The sequence below is a fragment of the Choloepus didactylus genome, chromosome 7, assembly GCF_015220235.1.
Source record: "Choloepus didactylus isolate mChoDid1 chromosome 7, mChoDid1.pri, whole genome shotgun sequence".
Lineage (NCBI taxonomy): Eukaryota > Metazoa > Chordata > Mammalia > Pilosa > Megalonychidae > Choloepus > Choloepus didactylus.
In genome coordinates this window covers 32,258,211-32,276,418 of record NC_051313.1, presented here as the reverse complement: position 1 = coordinate 32,276,418, position 18,208 = coordinate 32,258,211, and the positions used below count along the sequence as shown (strand labels likewise).

General features: G+C 39.7%; 1 protein-coding gene across 5 annotated transcripts in view; it reads right to left on the bottom strand.

Annotated features, from left to right (window-relative positions):
* The window catches only part of ROS1 (ROS proto-oncogene 1, receptor tyrosine kinase), a 132,973-nt gene that overhangs the window by 11,051 nt on the left and 103,714 nt on the right, over positions 1-18,208 (bottom strand). For 3 of the 5 annotated variants that reach the window (XM_037843312.1, XM_037843309.1, XM_037843310.1), the window contains exons 36-43: positions 17,829-17,961; positions 16,640-16,802; positions 14,894-14,958; positions 13,814-13,955; positions 7,164-7,261; positions 6,746-6,949; positions 5,597-5,731; positions 534-697 (exon numbers count right to left, since the gene is read on the bottom strand). In XM_037843312.1, coding sequence (XP_037699240.1) covers positions 534-697; positions 5,597-5,731; positions 6,746-6,949; positions 7,164-7,261; positions 13,814-13,955; positions 14,894-14,958; positions 16,640-16,802; positions 17,829-17,961 — 1,104 coding nt within the window. The remainder of the gene's footprint in view (positions 1-533; positions 698-5,596; positions 5,732-6,745; positions 6,950-7,163; positions 7,262-13,813; positions 13,956-14,893; positions 14,959-16,639; positions 16,803-17,828; positions 17,962-18,208) is intronic. The other 2 variants (XM_037843311.1, XM_037843313.1) reach the window with 2 other exon arrangements.

Sequence of the window (18,208 nt, the reverse complement as noted above, 5' to 3'; positions counted from 1 at the left end):
AGCATTCATGCATTCAAAACGATATACATTTTGCAGGAAGACATACAAATAAAAAGATACACTTTAAAGACATTATAATGGTTGTCGATGGGGGAGGGAGGGAGGAAGTAGACTAGGAGAATATGAGGATAAATGGACTAAACAAACAAGCAAAATGAAGGAAGTCCTGCATAGAACAATACTGATAATGTACCACAAGCTAAGAGTATATCCTTAACTCAACTCTGCACTTGAAGTACAAAGTGGGGGTGGGGTGACCATGAAAATATCATCTAACCTGTTACTTTTCCTCCTGACTATCTTAGATTGTAAATCCTCACCTTACCACCACCCTTTTGTTTTTGTTTTTATTTTTGTTTTAATTTAGTGCAAGGCACTTGCTTTCAAAATAATTTTCAAAGGGGCATATAATAAATAATTGTAATTATTCTCCTTACCCGCTGTAACACGCCTTCTGTGTACATCCCATTTTACCCTCATCTGGTTAACACTAAAGACAAAAGCAGAAAATTCTGAAGAAGAATCAGACTTACCCTCAAAGCCTTCATTAACAACTCCACAGGTATTTGCTTTGTCACTGCATTGGGAAATACTATTTAAGGAGAAATTCCTGAATAACTGAAGCTGGTCTTGAATTTTATGGAAAGTAGGTCTTTGGTCAGGTTCTTGGGCCCAGCATTGTGACATTAAATTCCACCTGGATTTGTGCATAAAGATGGGAAAGCAAATGATGACTGGATATCACTATTCAATCATTACTGATAACCCAGGTAAGGTCATATTAGATGTGAAAGAATGTGAGCTGTTGTCAGTTTTCTATACTTAATATGAATGAGCCAAAACAAAAGCTTTGGTTTCTTATTTAATAGTAGCTTGCAATATTACTATCTTTATTTAGCTAACATCTCTCTTTTGAAAAGCTGACATTATTTCAACAGCTAATATTAATCCAAATAAATTGGTGGATAAATAAATGGTTGAAAAACGTCTATTCAACACACATGAGAACTAATGGTTATAAAAAAAATATTGAATAAGTTGAGGTGAAAAAGACTTCATATTTAAATACATTGATATCTTAAAAAAATAATAAAATCTAAGATTTACTCCAGGTCACACAGAAATTTAATGAGAGAACCAGGGATAGAAATCGTGTTCAATTCTAATTTGCTCTTGCTCTTCATCACACAGGCATTTAATGAAAAGATTCATTTCCCTCAGTACACTGATTGAATGGATCTTTTCCCTAATGGTTGCCGTTTATGTAACACTCTTAAATGGTGTTCACTCATTCATTCATTCAACAAAAGTTTGTTGAACATTTATCTGCCACTTGCACCACAAACTTTGCTCTCAGGGCACATCAACCAACAACCCACCCCAAAAGACCTTAAAAGGGCCCACTTCTTCCTTGGAAACTTCTCCCCTGGCCTGCCCAGGGGCTTTGACTCATTTCTGAACTTACTCAAGTGTCTTCTTTTCCTTGCAGCTTTCCTCCCTCATCTTGATCTTCCAATCCTATTATCCTATCTCATGTTGGAAGGCATGTTATACCGAAGTTATCTGTCTACATTTTTGTTTCCTTCATTAGACTGAGTTGATTAAGGTTGGGAAGAAATTCTTATTCCTTCTTGTATTCACAGTATCTTAACATAGAACTTGGTAGGCTCAAAATGAATGACTAACCAATTAATTCATTCACAATCAATCATTTAGTAGCTACAGGACCATTTGTATCTTCATATAATATCAAATTTACAAATGTTCAAAGCACAAGTGCATTGCCACCAAACATTTAGAACTGAAGGCATAATGTTTCTTAGAAAAGAAATAATGATATCATATTGGCCAACAATCACTTAGCACTTATTGTATGGTAGGCAAATTCCTAAGCACTTTAAATGCATTCTCTCATCCTCAAAGAAAACCTAGGAGGCAGATACCATAATTCCCCTTTTAGAGAGGAGGATATCAAGGCCTAAAGTTTTCCCAAGACTTGAGAAAGAGAGGAGAAAGTAAAGTGTTATACTTCTCCACAGGAAGCCTATCCCTTCTGAAAATAAAGTTGATATACGAAGATATTGCCAAATAGTAGACAGACATCCTTAAGCTCTGTCCTGTTTCAACTATGAAGATTTGCTTATTTTATTTATGTGTAACCTGCCTCATTCTATGAAGGATTCAAAACACTTAGTGAAGATTATATGGAAAGAGAGAGAGAGAGGAAAAAGAAGAGGAGGGGTAAGGAGGGGAGGAAGGAGAGCAACGGGCCATCCTCACAGCTGCTGCTCAGCCGCCCAGCCCCTCGCCCCTCCAGCTACCCGCCAGAAGTTCAGCCTCTTGTTTAATTTATGCAATTCATCTAATCACTTATTCCTCTTTTTTTTTTTTTTTCCGTCTATGGGGGCTTTACTTTACATTGAACCCAATCATTATTCTTTAGTTAACTTTTTGTTAACAAAAACACATGACCTATTACTATATAAAACCTTTCTGTTCTACCATTCAGAGACAAATGAGGACTGAATTGTCATTTTAAAGTAGAGTATAACCTGTGCTCTTCAACAGCAGTAACTTGGCAGTGGAATAAAATGAGGAGGCTTTTCAGAATTTAATAATCCTAAAAAAACATATATTTCTTCTAACGTTCTGCTTTGGCGTAGGAGATACCTCATGTTCACTTGTCACAATTCAATGACTCGCAATATATACGTGTGCTGAGTTATAGTTACAAATATTCAAGTTGATTACTCTAAATAAACTTATGATAGGTCCTTTATTTTTGTTAAAATTAACCTGGGCTGGTTTTTCTAGGTCTAGAAAAATACTCACTCATTACACTTGCTCATTTGGCTAAATGTACTCTTCTTTGCCTTTTTTTTTTTTTGCAAAATAGCACTGGGCTAACTAGCTATGTTCAATATTGGTCTTTGTTAATGTCCTTGAATTCATAAAGCAATTGAAGATCAACCAATGAAAACTTCATCGCATCTTTCAGAATGAAGAGGGTTTCCGTAAGTACTTAAAACACATAAAATACAGGTTTCAAGGACTCCCTTATTCATTATATACAATCCAGGGGCTACCCAATTAGCATAGAAGGGTACATATTTTTTCAAGGGATAAAAATAAGATGGCGAGCCTCCCCATTTGCCCACTGATGCTTCCAGTATTTAAAGGGAATCTCCAGCAGTCCCAGTTGCCACTGTGATAATGCCCTCACTTGAAGCAGACTGCCCTTTGATCCTGTTTCTTCTCTGGAGTGGTGTGGCGGTTGTGCAAACTAAAAGAATGAAGAGAAGACTGACGGCTGGACTTTCCATCCTCCATCCCAGGCTATGGAAAGATGGGCAGGAATGCTCTGAGCCCCGACATTCCATTAATAGCTGAGCATGGCGTAGCCATCTACGGACTCACCTGACCCAGAGTGCAGCCAGGTGCTGAGTATTTAAGCAGTGAATAAAAGGTGCACCCTGGCTCAGTGCAGACTTTCAGCCCCCTAAGCTGGGCCTGTGATCTCAGAGAACTGCTTGAAATAAAAGTCAGCTCCCTCTGTACTCTAAGTAGAGTAGTTAATCTTTATCGTGACAAGTTAAGGCCCTGGCCAGATTGAATGGCATCTTTTAGAGCTCCATTTCCTAGCACAGCTTGTTTTCCTGGTTGGAAATGGATCTTTAACCCTTCCTGGGGCTCCACAGAGCCAAGCAGCCCTCGGAAGGCTTGAAGAAATGTTTATTTTTTATTAATCATGTTCAAATGGACTTCAAAACCACCAATGGAAAATTTGGGGTTTACCCAAAACTACATCTTTATAAAAATTAGAGCAATAATGTAATCAACTGGTGAATTATTTAAGATAAAATTGTCTTTTTCCACTCACAATCATGGATACTTTTCTAGCACTTTTCTAGCACTCCCTCCTCCCCTTGCTGAAATTTTGGACACCAACGGCTGCAGCGAAGTTCAACATGCTTACCTTTTTCTGCTCCACAATATAGCAATTTATTAATCACTTACCTCCCTCCCCCAAACAAAACAAACACAGGGTCCACATCAGTCAAAGTGTATCGCTGATTGATTACTGTGGTGCCTACCCCCCACCCCCCAAATTGCATGAATTTGATGAGGCACATTCCCCTTTAGGGGGCAAAATAGGCCCGATGAAATTCTAACAGCATAATAAAAATGTTGTGCCATTGAAATTCTGAGGCAAATTTCTGAGAGTTCGGCAGATATTTAAGAGATGTAAAACAGTGATTAGTTTGCTGTTTTATAAAAATTATGTATTTCATATTTAATTATGTTTTAATATTTTTCCTCAAGCTCAAAGGTTCTCAAGTTTTGTGTATTTTCTTACCCTTAAGTTACAGAATTTTTTCCATCTCCCCAGATCATGAATCATTTTTTTGGGCACTGTCATCAAACTTGATCAGGTTTGTATATATCTAATCTCCTTGTAAATACCTTAGAGGCTGTAAGAGCTAACTCAGAAACAAGTAGTGATTCAAATCTTCTATTGGCTGGAAGATTTAAATACAAAACCATTCCCCAGGAGATCATCGAACAAAGATGCCCAGTTCTTAATCATCTTTTGGCTCAAGTCTGAATAATCCTCTAAATAACACAGCGCAGTCAAGGCAGTGCAACCATGGTGTGCATCCGCATACTGCTAATTCCTTTTGCACTTGTCTGTACCACGCAGTTTAGCACTTTATTACATATTGGCTCGTGATCCAACTGTCCCATGTGTGCGTCTTTTCTTTCAAAATACATTCTGAGATGCTGAAGAGCTGTGCCCTGGCTTAAATATCTCTGTATTCCGTACAGTCCTTAGCAAGGTGTTAGGCCCATAATTGACAAATTCGTACTTGTTGATTGTTTATTCTTTTAGAAACTTTTTGGGTAAAACACCTCTTGGAAAAAGTTTCAACTTACCATTTTTTTGAGTTTGTTCAAAGGAGACAGATTAATACTCTGAATAATGACTTGGCTTTTAAAAAAATAATAATTAGACCAAAAATTAGACTGCTCTCCTAAGGATCACAAATGTATTAGTCTCAGTAGTGGCCAGGATCAACTTAAGTCACTAATACATAGGCATTTTGCATTAAGTTTATAAACAGGTGACAACCTGTGTAATTTTTAGGAGCACTATAGCCCATCAATCAATATCAGTTATTTCAACATAGGCCATCTAACTTTTAAACAATAGATTCCTATTTAATAAAATCTTCAATGTGCAGATTAAAATATTAGCCATATCAGAACTCCCAAAATAAAATGAGTATGTGAGTGCACATATATACACAAATCTATATAGTTTTCATTTATTAGAATTAACTGAACTGGGAGTATAAATATAGCCTAAACTTCTAAATTTTGATTCTGAATGAAATATGGGTATATATAGATAAAAAGAAACCATTGTGTTTTTAGTAAATTGAATACCACAAACCATTTACATTTTACATGGAATGTACAAATACATACATTCCAGTTTCTGTTTTAAAATACCATACCATTGAGGCATAAGTTTGCATCTGCACACATTTTTGTTTTTGTTTTCTGGGTGCTTGTGATAACCTAATTAACTTACAGGTCATCAGGGCAATTTCTTGGTGGCTCCAGTCTGCCTCCTGTTTGCACATAGGTTAAAACATCAAGGTTGGAATGAGCTGGGTAAGGCTGATGGCCAAGAGTTAAAATCTCCCAAATCAGAATTCCAAAAGACCTGAGGATATTAAAGAGTTCGTTTTCATTACACTTATTAAAAACATCAGATTTACAGTAATTTCTCCAGCATAGCTATTCCTGGGCTATCAGGTCTACTTGGTGATTGTCATTAGTAACCCCATAAAAGGCAAACGGGTGACATAAAAGGAGATTGATCTTCAGAAAAAGTCAAACAGGTAGCTGCCTACCTTCAGGGTGATAGGAAGGCATAGTGGGGATGTGCATTGTGTACACACACACGCACACATGCACACACATACACACACTCTGTTCCTGAAACTCCACCAGCAGACCCCATCATCTAAGGCTCTGATAGCATCCATACGCAGACACACCTGCAGGGTGAGTATGAAGGCTTTCACCATTTTTTTTTCCTGAGTTTGAGGGGGATGGAGCACTAGTCAACATGGAGAGGGAGACATCATAAAACCAGCAGCACTGAGGACCAGTTTGATCTCATTTCCAGTGTTGCCTAGGGCCAGTCCAGTGTAAATGATACTGAACAAATCAGTTCTGTATTTGAGCAGCTCTAATCAAAAGTCTGGGGTCAAGAAGCAAAAATGAGAGGACTTATTCAAGTAATAAAGAGATGTACAAACCTCCCCAACATCCTAATCTTTGAGATCCGTGATTTAAAGTCTACTCACAAATTAATCACCAAATATCCCCCAATAGTAGGCATCTGGACACAAACTTGGACATGAATCCATAAATACCAATTTCCATTAGTCATATGCTTCTACATCTTGGGAGTGTAATAAAATACTTGATATAAATGTAACTATTTCATGCACATTAGTAAGATAAAGAATTAAAACTGATGGGGGGATTGGGTAAGCTACTGAGACCCAGGAAGTGTCCCCTGTTGGCCACCAGCTTTAATTTTAACTCGAGGGAAATCACTTAACCTCTTTTCTCCCATGAAAAACAGGATTAGATGACCTTTTAAGACCTCACTGGCTCTGTCATTTGATAGCTCTGCGGGCATTTCTCCGTGTCATGTTAAGCTCACCATACATCAGATTGGGTAGTGAAGATTCCATCCATCAAACTTTCTGGAGCCATCCACCGAACAGGGAGCAGGCCTTCCCCTCTCTTTCTATAGTAGTCGTTTTTATAGATATCCCTTGCAAGTCCGAAGTCCCCAATTTTCACTATCCGTGATGGACTGGTATAGTCTTTCACTGAGACAAGGCAATTCCGAGCCGCTAGATCCCTATGGCAGAAATTCTATTTAATAATAATAATAATAAAGTTCCAGAGTTTAGACCAGCAGCACTAGAAGATGTGCAGAAAAGAGAGACTTTTTATAGAAGTTACTGCTATTTTGAAGGAATTAAAATGTTTTATTATCTTGCATGTTTTACCCAAACTACAGGTGATTATTGTGCCAAAATCATAATAGCCTCATATTCAGAATGCTACCATACCTGTGAATGAAGTGCATCTGCTCCAGATAGACGCAGCCTTTTGAAATATCTACACACAGGTCTACAAGGTCAACCAAGGTGAGCAATGGACCATGAAACTGTAAGAAATGAAGGAAAAATTATAGGCACTTTTCCAATTTGTACAAAATACATGTATATGCATATATGTATGTATGTACATATGTACATGTGTATATGTGTGTATGTGTATACATTTATATGCTTTTTACACAAATAAACAAAAATAAGTGACAGACTATATTTAGTAAGCAGAGGTAGTGGGATCTTTGGAAAGATCTCCAGGCGTCAAGTCAGATGCCCTAGTTCTGCTACTTACTAATTATGTGATCTTGCTCAAGTTGCTTAATTCACTAAGCAGCATTGCCAAATTAATATTAATACTAGCCTTGCAGGATTCAAAATAATGTATGTAGTATGGCTGGTACATAACAGGCACTTAATACAGAGTAGCAGCTCTTGAAAGTAATAATAATGACGATCTAATCAGTACTAGCTACTTCCATTATTAACCCAATGTCACACTTTAATGTCAGTCATGACAATGAGCTTGTTCCTTATATGGGCCCCACAGAAATTGTTAGCAATACTCTGTTTCAAGGTTACAGATCACTCCTCTCAGCTAAGAGAGCCGGTGCAAGTATACAGTTGAACCTGTACAAGTTACAATGATTTCTAGATAAAAAAAAAGCAAGGTAAAATTTCTTACTAGTCCTGTATGGAAAAAGCTCAAAGTTCCTGCCCTGACGCTATCTGCATATACTGGAATCTGCCTGCCCCTTTCCATTTCACTGCAGTTACCCTAGTTCAGGCCTTTATCATCCCAAACCTAAACCATCCCAAACTTCCTGTCTCCAGCATCCCATGCTGTTTTCCAACATACTGTTCCGAGAACAGTTTTCATTAGCTCTCTTTGCTGTGGCCCGCTGTCCCTGGAGTTCATGACAATTCCTGAGTTCGTGTCCCGAGCACTCCCCACATTCACCAGCTTCTCTTTCCATCCACTGATTTCCCACTGTTTCTCTTCACATTTAGTGCATTAGTCACATTGAAACACCTGCCATTCCTTACACTGCTGTGCAGCTCTCGACCTCTCTCCTTCTTTCCTGCTGTCCTTTTCCTGGAATGTCCTCTTTACCCTTGATCTCCACCCTCATCCTTCACTGAGCATTTCATGTAATTGCCAACTTTCAATCCCTTGATTCCTCATAGATGGGTGCTGTAAGTGCTGCTCTCCTAGCAAACTCTGTCCCCAAACTAGGACTATCCCTGATGTTCTGGGACTCAACATTGCCATGGTCCTGTGCAAGCACACTTAGGTCTGATAACTAGGCTCCCAAGACCCAACCGCCCCCCCATCCCTGTCGGGGTCCATGAGCTACCTGTCTCATGGCCCGTGTCTGAGTTCCTGTTGGACATGCTGACTGGATCACTAGTTCCCCTGTGAATGGGACACTGCTTGGTTCTTGGAAAAACCTACTCTATTCTTCCCAACTTGTTGGCCTAGAATCCTACTTTGTAGCTATAGCATTATAGTTACCACTATGGATTTGTATTTGATGGGTTTATTACTTTTTCTATCTTAATACAGTCCTAGAATGTCAAAGTTAAAAGAAGTATTAGAAATCTTTTGATTCACTATCCCATTTTATGGATGAAGAAACTGAGTTCCTGCAAATGAAAAGACTGGACTAAGATTAATGGGTCTACTTGCATTAATCCTTATGCACTCAAGCCAGCAAAGCAGTCTGGAGGCAGGGGTGGGGTGAACCGGGCAAGGACATTAGACAAAAAAGGAAGGAAAGGGAAAAAGAAAGGGCAAAGGGAGACCCAAATAAGAAAGGGCAGGCAGAAAACCATGGATGACAGAGAAACCCACATCCTCCTCTTCCCCCATCTCTCTTCTAGAGATTCCAAGCCACAGTAGGAAAGAGACGTGTAAGTTGCAGTGGTTAAGAAAGGACAGAGAGAACTGTGGCAGGTGTGAGCACTTGATTCAAGTGTTTCAACTCATGGAGAGAGAAACAGGAAACAGCTCTATTTTTCCCAATAAATTTTCAACTCTGCTATGTTGAACCTCCCTTTCCCTGTGGGTGCTGAGTCCCTCAATGACATCTTGGCCAGGTTTCATGATATTTTTGTCATTTGGTACTAAGACAGTCCCATTTGCCTTTTTTAAAAATTCAGTCTTTTTTTTAAAAAAAATGTCAGTCTTTAACCTCAGTTTAAAGGTCTTCCCTCTCTTCCCCTTCTTCATCTGACTTCCCGAGGGTGGTGGGCCTTGGAGCTACCGTGGGGACACTGTCTGGCCCAGAGGCATTTCTCAACCCAATTTTTCTCTTGGAATTTCCTCACTCTCCTCCTTTCAAATTTTAGACCTCATGGGTAGGGTGACCATATAATTTATTGTCTAAAACAGCTCACCGGGGAGAAAAGGGGGCACTATTAATAACACAGGAGTGGCCCAGGCAAACCAGGGCTGTACGGTCACCCCACCCATGAGACCCGCTTTCCCTAGTACCACTGGCATGTGTGACAGGCCTCAAGCTGGTGGCTGGAAAGTGTCCGTAATCTCTCTCCTCAGACTGCTTCCCCCTGAGGCTGGCGGCCTCTGCTGCGATGATGAAGGGGTCTCTAGCCATGCGTGTGCATGACATTCTTAGAGTCAAGCTCAGCTTCAGTCACTGAGGAGTCCCTCAGAGGGGTAGCCATAGGCCTCCAACCTCTTCTCCAGGTTGGAATCCCTTTGCTTAGCCCAGCTGTTGGCTGCCCAAAAGCTGCTGCCCTTTTCCTAGCTTCACCTCTTTCATATGAAGGCCCAGGAACATCTAGAGTCCCCACACAGCCCCTTCCAGTCTTTTCAGCAGGTTGTTCCATGGTTTTCTTGTCTTTGGAAAATCTCTAGACCAGACCTTGGCACCGTCTCATAGTTCAGGTGCATTCCTGGACTTCAGGACAATATGTCCTGTTCTCCAAAGAAGGCTCTCACCCTCCTCCAAGCTAGCAGCCCACAAGGTCCATCTGCAGGTTCTGTGGAGAATGAGCTGCCAGTCCCCTCTTCTTGCTGGTGTCCCTGATCTTTGGATTCAAGATGAGAAAAGCATCTTTCCCTCACTACCCTCTCTGCCTGCACACAGGAAACGGAGAAAATCTTCTCATCAGGAACAGCACAATCTCCACAGGTCCTCTAGGAGTCTCTCCCTCTCACCAGCCTCGACTTGTGGGGAGGAGGCTGCTCCTACCTGGTCTTCTGGGATGCTGCCTCTGAGCACACCCCGAGGAGAGACTGTGGGCTCCAAATAAGCTTAGTATGAGGTGGTCGTAATGGCTCTGATGTTCCGCTGTGGGCCATGGACCTGAATCCTGCTCTCAGCACCCAAGGGCGTCCTGCCCCATGCGGTTGGAGTGAGTGAGACAGAACCACAGGTGCTGTCTTGGGCAGGCAGCAGGAAAGGCAGTGGAGGTACACAAGTGCACTTGACAACGATCACTCTCATCATGGGTAGGAATGATTCCGATAAGACAGATACGTATTTGCTTTCAGTCTGTCATCATCCCCTCTTCCCCTCAAAAAGAATCCCTAAAAAAAAATCTAAGTAAACTTTCTTATTAAAGATGATGGGTCGAATGTATGCATTTTTAGTTCTGCTCTTCCCCAAACTTTACTAAAGTGACAGGCGAAATTTTATAATCTCGCAAGGACACATACACCAGGAGGGCAGATGATCACAGACTGGAAATTTTGGAAGAAGAAAAGAAGGTGGGGAAGTAATGATTTAGCAGAGCCGAGAGAGCTAGAACCCAAGCTGGGAATTGAGTAGTTTTTCACTACAGAACCCTATAAAGTTTCTGGAATTGGAGGTAGCAGTTTATCTCTGAATGCAGAGGTGAAGGGAAGAACTGGAAGCAAGAAGAATGGCTACAATTATATTTAAGTGCTACGTAGATCCTAGATCTCTCACCCCAGGAGGACACAAGAGGTTTTTCTGTGCAATAAGCAAATAAAAAACTGAACCAGAAAAACTCCACTGTCAAAGATAACCAGGCAGACAGAGGCACTGGGCCGAAAGTTAAGAGGGGGTTAAATAAGAGTTCATACAGTGAGCCTGGGGACCTCCAGCCCTTCCCTCTCGCTGCTGCCTGAACTGCCAGGGCAGGAGACCAAAAGATTCTTCTCTAGGAGACAGACACACGGGAGACAAGATCAGGTACTGTCATCAACGGTCCCCTCCCCCCGGCCCCCAATGGAACAGCAGGGAACCCCCTGCCAACCAGAAAGAAGCTTCCACAGACACATGGGTGACTCTCCGCCTCTTAAGCTCCACTATTAAACTGAAGACCAATCAAGAACCCTGAAACATTCATGAAAAGCTTCTCCCATTAAAAAGCAAAATCCAAAACAAAGAGAGAAAAGGAAATCAAGACAATGCAGGAAGCAAAGTAACACTTCTAAAACTGCAATTGGAAAGCTCATAAAGATGAGCAGATATTGCATCTATGAGAAAAAATATCAGAATACCATTTTTAAATGCAGTCAAAGCATGTCTATGAAAAATAAAAATATGATAGTGGAAATTCTAAATTGTTTATAAAGATTAGATGCTAAACTTGAGGAGATCTATCAGAATTGAGAGCAAAAAGACAAAGAGTTAGAAAACAGGAGAGAACAGGTAATAGAATAAGAGGATAAAACAAAGCAGTCCACTGTCTGACTATCTTGGATTTCTAGAAAAAAAGGAAACAGAGGAAACAAAGAGTTTTATTTATTATCAAAGAAATAATATGAGAAATTTTCCCACACCTGAGGGGATGATTTTCCAGACCAAGTGCCCAGAACAATGAGTGAAATAGGTAAAGATTTCCAAAGAGAAGCTCCTAAATTTTCCAGAGAGAGTTGGGCAAAAAGCAGGTCCCCAATAATAAGTTCAGAAATCTGAATAGCATAAGACTTCTTAATGGTGACTCTAGAGGCTTGGAAACAAAGGTGTGGTGGCTTTATTTTTGAGGGAAAGACTTTCCAAACCAGCATCCAGTCAAGTTATCAAGCATGAGAGAAGCATCAAGGACATTTTCAGGCAGGAGCATCTTAAAAAGAAGAGAAAAGAGAAAAGCAGATTTTGGCTCAAGTGCCTGTTTTCTCGGAGACATAATGCAAAAGATACCTCACCAAAAAGAATAAAATAAGCAACAAGACATCAAGGGATGGAGGAAACAAAAGGTCCAAGAAGAGTTGAAGGAAATTACCAGGGTAAATGTGAAGAAAGTCCTATGAGACCAGCTGTGCAGACAGCCTTGAGGAAAGAAGGGTTCAAGGAAAAAAATTGTGTATTTGATCATACTGAGAAAAGTGTTACCATTTTGTCAGAGAGTTTAGGTATATTGAAAACTAAGCTAATGTAAAATAAGAAGCATTTATTAAAACTAGCCCAAGAAAGAAAACCCAATCATAGCATTTGGGTAACTCAGCTGCAAATAATAATGACATAATTCTAATAATATAAACCTTGAATGTTAATTTATCCCAAAATTGTGATAATTGTGTCAGAGGATGAGGAAAGCAAAGTTTTCCTGTGTTCAGTGCTGGTGGGCCTGGGCGAGTGAATGAGAACATCAAAGGGAGTTAAATCCTTATCTTCCACAGAAGGCAGACAATAGATTTTTCCCCAAATTGAAACATTAATGTGCACAGTGTAAGAGAGTGTCTAGGAACATGGAGGTAGAAACCGAAAAAAAAATGTGCAGGCCAGGGACATGGCGATGAGCGGGAGCACAAGGCTCCTGTTTTTCATGATAAACTTTGTCAGATAATTTCATTTTTCAGCCCTATAATGTATTACTTTGATAGAAATAAACCCCAAACACTTTTTTTAGTCCATAGGTGATGCATTTATGCTTTGAAACACTTAAGTCAGAAAATCTTAGTTCCTTGTCTTATTTCTCATACGAAGTACAAAACAGGCCCACGCAGGGGCTCTCACCCCTTTCCCCATCCCATATTCCCAGGGTCTACACATTGTCCCTCCCTGCTACTGGGGATAGAAGAGGAGATGGATGGGGGCAGCATGTTGTGCAGAGATGATGGATGTGTTGGTGTGGATGAAGACAAAGAAAAGCAAGAAACTGGATGGATGGCGTTGGGGGTGGGGGACAATGTATGAAATGAAGAGTTATATTTTAGCCAAAATAAAATTAAGATGCCTATTAAAATCCAAGGATATATCAACTGGATAGGAACATACGAAGATGAAGCTAGTACTCAGTAAAGAGATGAGGGCTGGAAATATCACTTTGGGACAGACACACACATATATTGAGTACAGAGAAATGTGTGCCTTTTTCAAATTCACACAATCCCTGTTCTCAAGAAAAATATGATTGTGGCAGCTAGGGACCTATTTTCCCTCCAAACACTAAAAACAGGTTCAAATCACCAGAAAATGCCCAAATGATAAAGCCAGTTTTCTAATTATCTTAATCCAGTCCAAAGGACATGTGAGAATTCTTTCCTCAGTAGTCTTCTAAGGTTCTATCATTAGCCAAAACTGCATCCCATTTAATTTTAATACTTTGGATTTTAGAAGGGCAAAGAGGAAAATTAATAGGTAATGATAAGGCATTTTGCATCACAAAACCCCATTTCCTTCTGTTGTCTTCCGGGCTCTACGCAAATACGTGAGAAGGTCTCCTCCTTCCATCAGCTCCAGGATAATGTATTGGGGTTCGTTCAGCAGACAAACTCCAAGTTGCCTCAGAATGTTTGGATGATCAAACTTGCTAAAAGAAAGAAGCAGATGGGATCACATAATAGAGACAGAAATCCCAGCAGGTTGGGGCGGGGGGTGGGGGGAGGCTTTATGGAGTAGAGCAATTCTTTACCCACAGAGTCCTTCAAAACCCTTAACTTTCTCCCTCCTACCCCCCTACCCCCCACCCCCATTAAATGAAAGCCTCATTTTGCAGGTACTGAGATAGTCTGTGAGCTTGCCTCAAGAAGGTAATATGGCAGCCCCTAGTGGCCAATGCATATGGAATAATTGGCTGATATTTAGAAGAAATAATGTTTTTTTTTTTTAAAGGATTTTATGTTTTGGAACAGAAATTGATTTTGACTATTATTTGAAAACATGTTCTTCGTCCTCACGGGAATGAAATATTATTCTGTCCACTTCAGAGATGCAATGCAGACACCCAGGTTTGACTGCACTGTTTTTTCAAGACCTCAAAACAAGTATACCCCCAACCTAATGACTGGAACCCACAGCAGGGAACCTCCATTGGCCATTGCCTCAGGTCTTCTGTTTAGGATGCCCTTGGGGAGTTGTCATGGCCGTAAACTCATTGACACCTTGCAGAGAAGTACACCATACTAGAGAGTTTCACAGCAGTTCTACTTGACCCACTATCACACATTTAGAAGAACACAAGCATGTGTAAGCTGAACAGCTTCAGAAACCACTTGCAATACTCACGCCTTATTGAAAATGAAAGAAAAGAGGACCTTCTGCCTGAAGACTGCCTGCCCTGGCTCAGAGGACTGGCTACAAAAGGATACATGCTGCTACAGTCACATTTCCATTTCAGCTCTTCAGCCATGTTTGTTTGGGGGCATGATCTATTATGTCAAGTCATTTTGAATGTTAAAAATCCAATGAGTAGATATAAATGCTTCCTACCCACACCAAAGGAAAATTATTTCAGAGCTATCCTGATACCTCATCAGATGCGCCTCCTTCAGGAATTCAATCTTCTCCTGGTCTGTGGAACCCTTCTTCAAAGTCTGTGCAACATAAAAACAAGCCAGGAATTAGGGTAGCAGATATTTCTGTGAGCTCAGGAGGTTAATGAAGACAATCCTTGTTTTGTTTTATAATATTCACCCTGAAAGCTAGAGATATATATAATTCATTGACACATGCTTTGTAAACCTATTCAAATGTTAGCCGCTGTTACTGTAATTATTCAAGTGGGAAAATCTGCTAGATAAAAGGTTTAATAATATTTACAAGAAGTCCCACCAAATGAGTCATTTTTAAAAGAGACCACATTTAGTTTTTAGGCCAGTTTTCTAATTTTTGATGTTTTCTACTCAGTGTCTGGTTCCCCCTGCTTGCTTGCTAACAATTTATTTCTTGGAAGCAAGGTGACCATTTCCAGGCAGTTGGTAAAAGCAAATCATGAAAATCCTGTGGTGTGCTTTTCCAGCCTCCCTTACAGACAGGGATGCCTATATTATTCAGTTCTGGTCAATGCGATGTTAAGGGGAAAACTGATGAGGGAGAGACGCTTGTGGAGAATGTTTGCTTTGCAAAACATATATTTATTGCACCATCCTTCCCCCTTCTCCCTGTTCTGAATATAGAGGTGATGCCTGGTGCTTTGGCAGCCATTTTGGGAACATGCAGCAAAAAGCATATATGAAAACCAAGAGAATTTCAGACTCTGCCTCTGACCTGACACAACACTGCACCAAAGCCAGCATCTTTATATATGAGGAAAAATAAACACTTGTTTAAGCAAGTTGAGGTTGGAGCAAGTAAAAAAATCTTCTTGAGTCATATTTGAGATAACATACTTTTATAATAATTTGAAAGAGTTTTAAATGATATGATTTGGAAGTGAAGAGAATTTTGCCAACATTTTTAGTCATATGGCCCAACCTCAAAGCAAAAGACCTCTAACAAGTAGGGCTCAGTATATTGATCAATTATATAAAAAATTCATCATCCCTCTAGCAAAATACATTTTTACCAAAAAATGTGAGACTATATCCAGTGCTTCTTCAAAACTGCAGTAAATATATTTTGATGGACAATTCTGTTATATGGAAGTTGGCAAACTACAGCTTGTGGGCCAAATCTAACTTGTCATCTATTTTTTTTTTTTTACACTCTGTTAGCTGAGAACATTTTTCACATTTTTAAATGGTTGAAAAAAAGCCAAAAGAATAATATTTCATGACACATGTGAGACGGAATTCAAATTTCAGTGTCTGTAAATAGTTTAATTGGAACACAGCCTCACTTGTTCATTTATGTATTGCTCATATCTGCTTTCAGAAAACAATAGCAGAGTTGAGTAACTGCAGCAGACATCCTATGGCCTGCAAAGCTGAAAATATTTACTACCTGCCCCTTTAAGAAAAAGTTTGCTAGCCCTGGTCTAGTAGCTTGAGAATGTATTTTACAAACCCAGTTCTCTTGTAATATATTTGAAGTGAAATAACTGTATGCTAGATCTTAGCTAATTAGCGGCCTGAGCGCTAGCATAAACCCTGAAGATTTTCTATGGATTACAGAACCTGTGTAGGAAACAGAAAATATTGTGATTTCTGTAGCCAAGAGTAGGCTTCTGCAGTCTACCAGCTCTCTTTTCAATTAACATCACTCATAGTGTATCCCTGTAAATCCAGCTGTCTTATGATGATGGAACATTTCAAGGAATTCAAGAATCCACCTTACCTTCACTGCTACTTTGGTTTCTCCACTTCCAGCTCCTAAGATATCTACTGCTGTCCCTTCATACACTTCTCCAAAGGCCCCACTTCCCAACAAGAGGCGGAGGGTCAGTTTTTCACGAGGAAAGGTAGGAAGACTTTCAATCTCATCTTGGGTTGGAAGAGTACTGCAAAATAACAATATTTTTGTTCCTCCCAAATACATAAGGCTTACAAGTTTGTGTTTGAAAGAGAAAGAGTATGAGCAAAAAAACAGAAATCTCACAGCTTTACATCTTTGCATCTACCACTGTTACCCAGACAGAGCAGGTCACTTAGCTTCCAGGCGTGTGTGCGTGTGTGCGTGTGTGCGTGTGTGCGTGTGCGTGTGTGTGTGTGTGTGTTGCCTCACGATTTTTACACTACCTTGTTCTGTGAAAAGTTATTGGCTCTTAAATTCTTCAGGTTTTCAATATGTATAAAATGCTACTGTAAATTACTACCTATAACCTCTGGTAATAAATATATGTATCTGGGTTTATCAGCTAAAAGCACTCCTGACTACTTGTATGCTGAGTGTTTTCTCAAAGAAAGAAAAGTCTCCTCTGAAGAGCTGATTTAGGATATCTCTTTGTTTTTCTGTCTTGAATTATACATTTCTAGAAGCAAGGTCTATGTCTATACAATTTCATTTCACATAGACCATAATATAGTCTCTTGTCCAGAGACCCTTAAATATTTTATTTAATAATGTTGATGACAACAGATGTTCAAAAACTCATCTAGCTCAAAGAAGTTTTGTGGGGCAATCACCATACCACTTCTGAAAAAGGAATAAGATTGACTTAATGGAACCAACGTGAGACTCTTGGAATTCCTCTTTTCTCAAACGCTGCTGCCAGCTGAACAAACCAGGTGGGCATCTACTTCCCTCAGTTTAGTCTTTGTCTTCCTGTTTCATTTGCTTTTGAATTATATGATAAGCCACTAGAAAGCACAATTGATGTTTCTTTATTTTCCTTAAGATAGGATAGTCATATAATTTGTCATCCATACCATGTACATTTGAGAGTAGAAGGAGATGCAATTAATAATTATGCCAGAATAATGGGATGGACCAGGGCAGTCCTGAGCAAAGTGGGAAGCCTGGGCTCCCTGGTTCCAGCCGCCCACCCTCTCCCTGGGTGCTCCGAATGACGGCCGGGGTTACATACTGTATAGCATAGCAGGCACTAGCCAGTCCTACTGTTGCCAGATCTCGCAGCTCAGCCAACTCTTTATCTTTGTTTATGAGAACCGACAGCCCTTCCTTGGGAGTTTTTTGATTCTTTAATCTTCTATGACAAACTATAAAGAAAAAAGAACACAATTCGCAAAAGAAAATGATGCTTTTTCTTTAGGAAATCTTAACAATATCTCTTAAATGTTTATATATATGAATGCTATTGGTAGAATAACAAAACTTAATTGAAAAATATGCCCATTATAGAAAAACTAATCAAGTCTAGATACAAAGTCACATAAAAACATATAACTTATACCACACCACTTTTCATTTAACTTTTTAAAGTTTACTATATTTTTTATTGCTGTT